Source organism: Phoenix dactylifera, chromosome 9 (assembly GCF_009389715.1).
Source record: "Phoenix dactylifera cultivar Barhee BC4 chromosome 9, palm_55x_up_171113_PBpolish2nd_filt_p, whole genome shotgun sequence".
Lineage (NCBI taxonomy): Eukaryota > Viridiplantae > Streptophyta > Magnoliopsida > Arecales > Arecaceae > Phoenix > Phoenix dactylifera.
In genome coordinates, this window is record NC_052400.1 from 12,093,185 (window position 1) to 12,105,105 (window position 11,921).

General features: G+C 39.0%; 1 protein-coding gene across 1 annotated transcript; it reads right to left on the reverse strand.

Annotated features, from left to right (window-relative positions):
• Nucleotides 1–8,401: 8,401 nt before the first annotated feature.
• Nucleotides 8,402–10,264, reverse strand: LOC103701787 (transcription factor bHLH94-like). Its single transcript, XM_008783958.4, has 3 exons — nt 9,742–10,264; nt 8,925–9,350; nt 8,402–8,801 (listed from the first exon to the last, which is right to left on the reverse strand). Exons 1-3 carry the CDS (start codon nt 10,201–10,203, stop codon nt 8,706–8,708), a joined length of 984 nt encoding a protein of 327 aa, XP_008782180.2. The 5' UTR covers nt 10,204–10,264; the 3' UTR covers nt 8,402–8,705.
• Between the last annotated feature and the right edge of the window lie 1,657 nt (nt 10,265–11,921).

Genomic DNA, 11,921 nt, shown 5'->3' on the forward strand with positions numbered 1-11,921 from the left:
TCTTTAAGTCGCTTTGGTTGTTTAGAGTGCTGCATTATCATTTGGATTCATAGAGAGTGATTCTGTTGATTTGGATTCTTTCCTGTAATAATATTCTTGTAGGCTTCAAATGACGAATAAATATGTCGCTTTCGGAAACCCTATTATAGATATATTTGGTGCTTTAGAACCAACAAATTTTGACATGGAATAAGATGCTGCACAAAGCATGTACTAAGTTGCCGAGTCATTAACTTTAGGGCCTCCTACAAGACAAATTTCTGTGTAAAGCTGCATGTTGACAGGGCATTTTGTTCTTCCAATTATTTAATTTGTGATGCAGTTTTGTAATGATGACATGATGTATGTTTCTACTCGTCCTTGAACTCTCCTGGCTGTTGGGAAAAATTCATAAACATAATTTTGCAGAGAGATTGTTGGTTGTAACCAGGTGTTGACGATGAGCTTGTAATCAAGGCAAAGTTGCATTCTGTGGCTGGTAAGAGTTGTTGAGCTCTATGTGATTGTTCTATATATTGCTTATGTACATGATTTTTTTGAAAGCTACCTGTCATAATGGCAATGTCCAGAGGATAGATAAATACACAATTATGCATAATCTTGGAATATCCAGATCACATGAATGAACTGCAGAATGATCTAGTTCTTTTTATCAATTCATTTCACAATCATCAACAACCTTTGATGCATCTTCTAGCTTTGACATCAACCAGGTTGGGGCTATAGAGCTGGGGACTATTCATAAAACTTGACAGATTAATTTCATAGATTTTAGATTGGCTATAGGATGACTATCAAGCCTCATCAAGTCTTTTTAATGTATGAGTACAAAAATGGCTGCTGCATGGTGCATTATAGGATGATGGAAGAGATGCCTCTACATTGACGAGTATAACTTAATGGTCATAGTTATAGATTTGGAACATGTGAGATCAGCGTTAGAACATGAATCACATTAGGCAATATGAGCATCAGCTTTGCATCTCGGATCTTCCTCTCTGAGGCTTTTGGGGGGAGAATTACAGCTTCAGCATATACTGTCACATATTTTGTTTTCTTCATTTACATAAATTTCAGAATGCTAGCAACTAAAATCAAAAACGTAAATACGAGTTGCCCATGTCCTTGGCTGCTTGATAGCGTATCAGTGTTCTTTACTTGGTTGACATCATTGTATACGCAACTCTCAGTTGTCTATATCATCCTCTAAGTCTGATGATTGCTCCTTCTTTAACTATCTCCTTGGAGGTTTAGTTAAATTCTTTTGATGATTGATCTGATCCATCTCTGCCTTCTCCTTTATTGTTTGATAGAGGGACATCACCCACTTATGGTCCTGGCAATCAGGGATCCTGGGAGGGGCAAACTGAGGAGAGTCCTAACCTTTTACCTTTTTCTGCATGAGTGGCAGCCCCAAGACTCAAACCTGCACTATTACACTTGTCAGCCCGAGCCTTTTACTATTACACCAAGCAGTGACCCCTTGCATCTATAAGAGGATACTATGGATGGAGTCAACAACTTTATAGTTGTGGAGAGGTTTGTGGTGAGGTTCCGTTAGTGGATAGTCATCTTGCATCTTTGTTCCCCACATTGTATAGCATACCATCAGATTATATGGATTTTGTGGTTGATCCTTGGAGTGTTAGGTTAGGGGGTCTATGTGGTTGAGATTCTATTTTCAGGAGAAGCCAGTGGGATGAGGTTTCTAGGAAGTTGGTTCTTTTTTTTTTGGACATGGTGACTCTTTGCAGGATATCATGGTTGCTAAGAATAAAAGCATGAGGCTCAAACTTAATATTTTCTCAGTAAGCTTTTATTGCAGTTTTCTTCACTTTGGTATGACTCCTTGTGAGCGGAGATTGGTGCTGTTAATGGAATGGGCTCAAGTTGGACCACCGCTAGCCTAGGACCATTGCCAATCAGCAAAAGTAAACATTGACCATTATTAGGATCAAATTCAAAATTTTGGGCTAGACCTGAATCTCATTCTTATAGCCGAACCTCATGAGCATTGTTATTTGCATTTGAGGTATGCAATATGGCGGATTCGCTAGATCGTTCTTTTGGATGGTGATGTTAAGGTCAGAGCATTATTCAGATTCATGATGTGGTGGTTTTGGTTAGCTCACTGCATGAAGTTTCTCAAGAGGAGATACAGATTTCATAAAAATAATTGGTAGAGCTGGTTAATGCTGGGAACAAAATTTCTGTTACAAAATGGATCCTCTTCACATAAAATGAATATTGTGTATTTCAGTCATAATTTCCTTATCAAGGCTAGCTTAAACTTAAACAACAATATGTACTGTAAAGCAACCACTCTAGAAAGACAAGGTGCAGCATCATCTTTAGATATTCCTCGAGCAAGATATTATATTTTTGATCCTTTACCTGTTAGGTCAGAAATATTTTTAGACCAAAAGTTGGGCTCTTCGTAAGGCCTTGCTGAAGGATAAGAGGAGTTTATTGAAGTGGACTCAGCTGTTGATATGAAACATATAATGGGCAAGAGTAAAGGGCCTTATTAGAGATGCCCGTTAAATTTTGATTTTATGAAGCTCATAACTGAGGTTTGATATAATAATTGAAATGCCATAAGATTGACGTGCAAATTTTGATTGAAGTGGTACCAAGGATTTTGATTTTGTTGATCAGTTCTGAGTAAATTAGCATTTGCAAGGCAAAGCAGAACAAGAAAATTAGCATTCTCATTAGTCTCTTTACTCATTTTCATTTGCGCATATTGGCCTTCAGCAGTAGCATCATATCTAAGCAGTCCAACCTGTCATATTTGTCACTATAAATCAACATTTCACATCATGGAGTCTGACTGATATTTCCTTTATGATCATTCTCTCACATTTCTTTTCTACTAAAAGGATCAGAACTGAATTTTAAGCTTCAAGAACTCTCTATTTGACTGGTTGCTTTCTTTTATCTTTTTGGGTGCTTCCAACAGGGGAGAACAACTCTTCCTGAAACATTCGAATCCGTTGGTTTGAAGTTTTCACGGTCCTTGGACTCTTTCTTTGATTTTCTTTTTAGTCATGCATCTCAATAAAAATTCACTGTCAATTAAAACAAAAGAAGAACTAGCAAAAAGGGAATAGATTTCATGAGAATGGCAGTTGATTAATGTAAGTCAGCAGTTATGTAAAATATCTCTGACAAATGTCGCTTGAGCTGTGAAATCTCCTTCCGATTTATATTATTGAGCAGATGGCAAAGTGTTACTGAAGATAATTCATATCTAGTTTAGAATGAAACAGCAGACCTAGTAGTCATGATTTATGTCAATACCGCACTGAAAACAGCCAGCAGGAGTTACCATAGAAATATATGAAAGAAAATAATAATGCAGAATTCAAATTTGAACTCATTCTGCTATAACTGAAAGATCCATGCAGGATTATAAAATCCATACTAATCAGCAATTGTTTATGCTTCTCAGCATGGTGAAATTCTTATTTATATAACAACAATAAATTTGAAGTTTATATTTTGCCGTAGGGATTCTACTAAGAAAAATCTTGGGTTGGTAGACCTGATCAAAGGAATAAAAAGAAAATGCCAATTGTGCTGCATCTGCCATCAAGTTGGTAGTCTTCAAATGAGTTCCATTTTGTGCTTCTACCACGCTATTCTAAGTTACTTCCATAACATGCAAAAGGGTTGTAGCTGAGTCTAACTAGTGGAGGCTACGAGCATGCTGTCAGTAATTGTAAGAATTCAACCCTTGCGATTGCCAACCTTGCTTATCATGAATTATATAGAAATGCTTGCTATGCTAGTGAAATAAAATCTGGATTGATCATCTTTGCTAACATGAATTTTAGATAGAGGTACCAACACAGCTTTTTTATTTTCTACCCCATTTTTTTATAGTATCATGGTCGAAGCAAATTCATTAACCCTTCCTCGTTCAAATAAAAAGAAAAAGGAAAAAGGAAAACAAATCAAGTTTGTCTATTTGATAATTTAGAGGGTTGATGACAATGCCTACTGTTTTCTAGTTGATAGTTCTTGTAGTTTTCACAGACCATTGAATTATTCTTTGATTCTTTACACTAAAAATTTTCTCTGTGCATGCGTGGGTGCACGTGTATGCTTAGCACACACCCTTACCATTCAGGGATTTGGAAGCCATTTTTACTAGTGGAGAAAGGATGAGGGAAAGAAAGGAAGAGGGAAAGAAGAAAGTTACAAATAATGATGCAACAAATAAGTGTTTGACAACTAGTGGAGAAAGGAAGAGGAAAAGAAAGATTGGGGTTTCCTCCTACAATGAATTTAGCGAACCTGTGCATTGCAATTTTACCCTAACCACTAACCACTAACTTCTGTATTTTTGAAATCCTGACAAGTAGTCAGCCTGTTGATATATTCCTTTGGCAGCAGATTGGAGGCTGCCAAATGCCTCATTCAATAGAGGCTAGGCTTTCAAATTCTGCATCCAATGATCAGTGTCTCCATTCCGACTTGTTCATGATGCAGGGTTATCTTGCCTGCGCCTTTCCACTGTCCATTAGGATGTGACAGGATTTGCCGAGACCAGAGGGTTTAAACTTAAAGTTTTTTGTCCATAGTGCCATCTACTGTAGCTAGGTTTGGATACTGAAATATCTCGCAATTCTTCGGAGACTGAAATATCTTTGACAAGCCTCTTTTTGAATGATGTTCATTTACTTAGAGTAAGCTAGATAATTTTGTTTTAGTGTCTGATGTGTTGCTTTTAAAATTTATTTCAACTTATATGCTTATCAGTGATATAGTTTAGATCCATCAAGATATGCTAGATAAATAATTCAAAGTTTTTTAACTAAGACATAGTAGAAAAAGCAAATAATGCATACAGTATTTTTGATGTTAATAAGCCTCTAAATGAACTTTGAAATATGATAAATCATGATAACTATCTGAACCCAGAAAGACATCATGGAGAAGTTTGGATGATCTTCATAAACTTCAGTATAAGAAAAAGAAAAGATGTAAATAAAGCCTCTTTGACAGGGCAGCCCTTATCACCTCATTTATGCCAGTTGGACAGGACATAAATTCTTTTAAGACTCATCTCATTGCTCTGAATTCACTTATTCTGCATCTGGAATCCCAATTTTACCTAAGCATTTTTTCTCTGAAATAAACCTGAGCATTTTGTGAATCACACCCATTTCCTCTTGTTTGTGAGGTTCATCACCAGCACTGGGTGCGGGTCCCCCATAAAGATCAAGAATAAGCTTAATTTATGTGGCACCTAGCTGGTTTTGTCTACTCACATGTAAATATAGTGTTTCTTTCTTATATTTTACCTTTCCCCATTAATCAAGGTATTATATTTATTCAGTTTGAAAATCAAGTCATATTTTTCTCTCAAGAATCAAGTGTATAATCAGATTCTATCATGTCTATCACAACTAGAGGGAACCCAATCAAGCTTTTGTCATTCTTAGAATAAGCTCATGTCTAGGAGAAGAGAAAAAATAGTGCCTTTGTCATTCTTAGGATTTGAAGCCATTGGATATTATAGCAATCTTGATTAAGTATCCCACCTAAATATGGGCCCCGATGCTCTTTAACGAACTTATGGCGTGCATCCATTCACTCATTCAATAATGGCCAAAATCCCCAATCAAGCTTGACTTTCTGACCCCTATTACTTTTGTTGGTTTCCTCCTCTGCCGAACTTTCCTTCCTTATCAAGTAACTTCGTTTTTATTAGGAAGAGGGGGTTGCATGAAGTCATTAACTTAATCAACCCCATCTTTTGTGTTGTTTTGTTATGGGGGACCATCAACTTTGCAGATTGAGTGCTTGTCCACAGCCTGTTAAGATTCTTTCACCAGATTTATCTGCCCTAAGAGCATTGTTAATTGCTTTGAATTAACATTCGATTTGTTAATTGCTTTCTGTTGATATATATAGCAGCTTCTTAACACCTATATTAGACACTGTTCACCATGGAATTCTACTTATAGTCTCTAGGAACCAGGCCATAGAAACTGTGGTGCTATTTTTAACTCGTCCATCAGCAGATATTAATCTGATCTGTCTCCAAGACTCCAACTCAATTATCATCAAACCAGTCTAGAAAAATAATATCTTCCTAAAACTTGGATTCGATTTAATCATTACCAGAATGCATAATCATCAATGTCACAAACAGATTGTCACACTGCACTAGAAAAGTCTCTTAGGATAAAAATTCTGCCATTTTAGTGATATTAATAAGTGGAAACATTAGTAAGAAGAGAAGTAGCACAGGTTACAGTGGCTGATCAAGTGACTAATTAAGTTGATGTCAGAAGTATCAGGGCCATGGTGAGGTTCTGAATATCCATCTGATATATCATATATTGGCATCTCTCGAATAATGCTGCATGCATTCTTCTGTCAAGTTGCCACTGCAGGGTAATGGAAGCAGTTTGAATTTTCTGACACCTAAGAATTCTTGGTGTTGTGGAAACTCAACATTGAGTTGAAATTTCAGCACTTTAAATTCTTTGGCTCTGCTGAGTGATGATTACCTTCCCAGTAAAAGAATTATATAATCAGCAATTAGTTTATTTTAAGTCATCTTAAATTCTTCAAATTCCGCCAACTAAAAATTCATATTCTAGAGTCTTAATGCTGAGTTGAAATTTCCGTGCAGCGAATTCTTAGTCTCTGCTGGTTTCCCTCCCAGTAAATGAATTATATAATATGTGTAAATTAGTCTAAGCTGTATGTAATACAACCAAGGTCTTGCACGTTCTCAGCTGAAAAATCTTCATGAAATTTCTTGGGAGCCTTGTCTATCATATTCCTGTCAACACTTTGATAAACCTCTGATTGAGAGGAACCCATGGTTTGCCAAAGCAAGCACCTTTTAGTTCCTCGGTGATACTGGATGTAAACTAATTTTTCTCACTAGTTCCTCTTCCCTTAAATCTCATCTCCATAGCGACGCCTATGGATCAAACAGTTAGAAGTTTTTTGGACTCTCAACTTGATTTCATCCTCTATGTGTTGGACTTTTAGGCAAGAATCGCCAGTGAAACTTAGGAGACCACTTGGTAGAAAGGAATAACTATCTTGCTAATTAGGCTGTTTGTTCTTAAAGATTCACCTCAACTTGATAAGAGCCTATCCAAAAGTAAAACGGTAAGCCTCTTGATTAGCAGTGAATGAGCAGCGGACTCAACCTAGAGAACCACATTGATGTCTAAAGATGCAAATTATAATAGTCAAATGGTTAACAATCCTAAACTTGCCTACCAGGAAAACATTGTATGTGTTGATATTACATCACACACGGTGGAATTAGGTTTGTGTCAATGCTGTTGTTATGCTCCTAACTTACCTCAGGAAATAAATAGATAAGGTTTGTCTAATCCATCAGCTGAGAAGCAACTGTTCTGGCTTCTGGATTCCCAACTCTCCAATCCACTGGCCCTTCTGTTAGGTTATCTTTGAGGTACACATCCAACACAATCACAATAAACCAACCGGTTACACCACGTGAATCTCTGAAATGAGGGCCTTTTTGCTCGACAAGGTCACAGCAACTTCCATCCGAAGGCAAGTCAGTCATGAAATTACTGTGGCCCAGTGATCCCTTCTTTATTCCTCTCCTTGTCTTCCTTTCTGTCTTTCATTAGTACAAGGCAAACAATTTATTGCAGTACTCTTCCTTGCTTTATAAAATCACATGGTGGGGATTGTCTTTAGGCCTTTCACCTTTTAATCATTGCTCTTTAGACCCTTGGCACAAAGGACCCCATCAGAAATTCCCTGTTTGCCAACAACATGCCATGAGAAGTTGTCCTAGGTACTTTTTTCGAGTTTTTTCCCCCCTGTTTCGAATGTTAATTTCCTATTTCTTTTCTTTTTCATATACCACATTCTAGCTCTCTGGTCTTAAACATATTCTGCACAGCTCTGGCTGTTGACTGTTACTGTTGCATGCAAAAAGTTTGTTTTAACTCTAAAGTCATTCATGGCAGCTCTATTCGTTTAAATGTGAGGAAAATGACCGCTAGATTAATCTTGGTGGTACTTGATCCAAAGTCCATTACAATCAAATAGTTAACATAATAAAATTGAAGTATAACACTACGATTTATGGAAAACCTCTCCCTCTCTCTCAATGTTCAGATTGAGAGATCAATGGAGAATTGTGTCATTTTGATTTTCTTAAGATTATTAATACTTATATGTATATTGTGGCAAATTTTGAAATCCACAGTGGTAATCTGGCTTTTCTGATAACCATAGCTACAAGAATTAAGAAAGTGCTTGAAAGTAATGGCACCTTGACAAGGTTTTGAAGTCAATGCAGCACCCGAAAATGGAGATAGGTCTATGCAACTAATTAAGTTTGCATTTCAGGCTGGTAGAGATGAGAGATGCTTCTTTAATCAGCAGTGTTCCAAAAGGTTGCTTATTGTTCTGCTGCGGAAAAGAAGGTTGCTTATAGCCAAGTTAGTGGGACATCTTATTTCCTACATCATGCGTTTCTCAACTCTCAGATCACTATCACAGATTTGAAAGTTCGACAGAGTCTATTTAAGCCATCTATGTCGCTCCCTCATCCAATTTCATGTGTCCCAAGATTCCTTTGGCAAAGACATGGAAAATGGTGACACATTTGGACCCAAACCATTTCGACAAATCAGATGATTAGATCCCAAAAGGATGTGGTTACACTCAAAGGCGAGTTCTTCTCAGTTGAAATTAGCCTCCTCTTGGATCCTCCCTAGCATTTGATATGCTGCAGTTGCAATCTCATCCACTGAAGTGAATTGGCAATCATCTTCCACCTGCCAATCACAAGAACATCCCTCTCAGATTCTAAATTCATATAGAAACAAAGCAATATAGAATGGAGACTAGGAATGTTTTTGAGGAAAGGGAACCAGAAAGGACGGGCACCCCCATGATACCTTGAGACTGAAGGAGTAGAGGACCAGCCGATCGACGGTTGTCACGTTGAGATGCAGCGTGGTGAGCCCCGTACTCTGCAAACCCACCACCATCTTGAGCAGCTGATTTGGCCGCCGCCTCGAGAGCACCTTAAGATTGGCATGGGTCTCCACCATTGTCACCTCGATGTCTGCCATGGCTGACCGGTTCTTAGCTGCCACTTCATTAGCATTGCTGCTGCTTCTGCTGCTGGTGTGGGTGCCGCTGCTGCTGCCGGAAGAGCATGATGAGTATTGGGGGAAGGCAAAGAAGTCAGCGAACGGGGGAGTGAGATCGGTTGCATCGGATCGTTGCTTGAGCCTTTTCTGTACTTCAAGGGATTGCAGGAGCTGCTCGAGCTCCTTCACATAGTTTATTGCACCCCCTATGATTGATGCTTGATCACCCTGTCCATTTAGATACGCACATCACAACCCCACCAAGAAAATAATGACAAATGTATGATATTGAGGATTGTACAGGAGATTGCTTTGATGCCACCCTCAGTTGAAGACAAGTTACTGCAGAGTTCTGATAGGATCCGATGCTCTAGTGCTACTATAAATATATTTTGTTAAATTTAGAGTTGCATTAGAAAAAAATATAAACATGATATAGATGCAAAGGAAAAGATTTATAAGAAAAATCATTGGGTGAATTGATCTCGATCATGTTCTCAACATATATATATATTAATGATGACCAAACCTATTAGAAGTGTATTATAAGCAGCAGGACAAAACCGACCCTGAGAAAGTTGTCTGAAAGCAGGGAAAACTAGGGAGGGAGGAGGCAGACCCTTTGAACATAGGAAGGTGGCATAAGGGACCGTAGCACGGCGAGGTACTCGTTCATTTGCTTCCGGCGGTTGCGCTCCACCGCAATGTGGATCATCCTCTGGCTCTCCACCTCCTCCTTGTTCTTGACGCTCTTTGCACGCCGTCTCTTCCTCCGCCCTGCCGCTGCCGCTGCCGCTGCCGCCTCCTTGGCCTCCCCCTCCAATGCTGTCCCCTCGCAAGCCTCCAGCAACGAGGAATTTGCATCCCACTCCTTGAGGTTTTGCACCAAGGAGGAGGAAGTGGGATCCCAATTCCCACCAACCTTACCACCCAACTCACATTCTAACGCCTCCACCTTCTTCTGCTCCTCCCCAACCCCCTCAAAGTCGTAGCCCCATGCTCCCCCTCCCATGGCATACCTCTCCTTGCAAGTATAATAACCAAAGGTGTTTTGTGGGAAAACTACAGCTTCTAGCGCCATTCTTTTTCTCCAGCTCTCATAAACCCAAAGACAGAATCCCAACTGACCTTTTCTCCGAAGGGGCAGGGAGATGGTGGCCTTTTAAAGGCCACAAGGAAGCAAAAGCAACAGTAACTTGCCACGTGAGCCCAAGGGGTAGGGAAAGAGGTACGTGTTGTTTTGCGTTAAGAGGGGCGGAGACCAATGATAATATAAAAACAATTGCTTGGAGGGCAGAGTCTATTGTTTGATTTGGTAATAATGTGGTTTGGCATCAAAGCCCCAGAGAGAAAGAGAGAGAGTAAAGGAGGGTGAAAGTGTGTTCCGGGGGAGAAATCGATGAGGTTGAGCGAGGGGAAAGGAAACAAACAGGATCAGAGTCTGAGATGAAGTGCGAGTGAGGGCCAATATGTGCGCGTAGTGGGAGTGCAGTGTGGTTATTGAGGTGTGAAACAATGTGATCACCACACCAGAGCTCGAGCTAAGACTCTCTTCCCCAAGTGCAATCATCTGCCATAAAGACTGGACTCTGTGGTTATTGAGGTGTGAAACAATGTGATCACCACACCAGAGCTCGAGCCAAGATTCTCTTCGCCAAGTGCAATCATCTGCCATAAAGACTGGACTCTGTTTCCCTCGATCTATGAGCACTGCAATGCATGTGTGCTCTCCAGATTTCCACTGTATAATCATTTAGTCTTGTTGGCTTTGTTCTGGCCAAGTTACTTCGGTCCTTTTGGAAGTCTTAAGTTAATAGAATCTCACATAAATTAGAGTTTTAGACAAGTTATTTGATTGAATGCTGTAGTTGATAGGCAAAGTTAACCTTCCATGTTGATCCTTCAAAGACCAGTGCGGTGGCTTCTCTTCAGCTTTTTGTGGTTTTTGTTCTAATATCACCATGCCAAGTTTCTTTTTTCACTTTTTCCAATCATGATCTAATTGAGTCATATGCCGACTATTTTTTTATAAATCTTACTCCTCTGTCTTTTAGGGTACTTTTCTTGGCAGTTAACGAATAGCCAATTCACCCATTACTTGCAAAGTGTAGGATACAATGGAAGGGCATTAGATCTGTTACGGAGACACTAGCTGCATTCTGAGCGGAGTTGATCGAGAGGAGATGGAGGATAAAAGAACGTATACGAGATAAAGTAAGGATTTCATATTATGTAATTAATGAACCGATACCCCAGAAATCATCTCTTTGTCTTAAAACCTTATAAACAAATTTGGATGATGTGAGAGTCTGCTTCTCGCTCACTGATGCCTTGCTCTTCTCTATCATTTTACCGGTTTAGCAGAGTGGTCGTGTTCATTGGTCACTCTTTACCCTAAAGAAAAAGAAGGATGATACCACATTCACCTCAAAATTTTAGAGTCCTATCCAAATCTGCTAGAAATTGATGAAGTAATTATGAATCATTCTTAATTTTTTTTTTCCTTTTTTTTTAAGGGAAAATGGGCCCCTGATATTACTGCTAGTATATCTGCTTGAGGAACTATGCTATGCACAGGAAGATCCATAGCAATGTTCATCTAAAAAACTGTTGTAAATTTGCTTCTTGATTCCATTGTCTGCATTTCTCTCAAGTCCCTTTCAGGTGTTCTTTCGAGTAAATTACCATTCACAAAGTTTGTCAAATGAAGCATTGCTTCTTTCACTATTCATGGCCGACATGTCATTGTCCTCGAAGAGAAATTATATGCGAGATGACAGCAGCTTGCTTGTGCCAACA

What these genes read in the sequence shown, in the direction of transcription:
- LOC103701787 (XM_008783958.4), bottom strand. Translation starts at nt 10,203, where the DNA reads ATGGCGCTAGAAGCTGTAGTTTTCCCACAAAACACCTTTGGTTATTAT. An exon ending in CACCTTCCTATGTTCAAAGG is followed by an intron (nt 9,351 to 9,741) that starts GTCTGCCTCCTC and finishes CTAAATGGACAG; the next exon opens with GGTGATCAAGCATCAATCAT. An exon ending in TCTACTCCTTCAGTCTCAAG is followed by an intron (nt 8,802 to 8,924) that starts GTATCATGGGGG and finishes TGTGATTGGCAG; the next exon opens with GTGGAAGATGATTGCCAATT.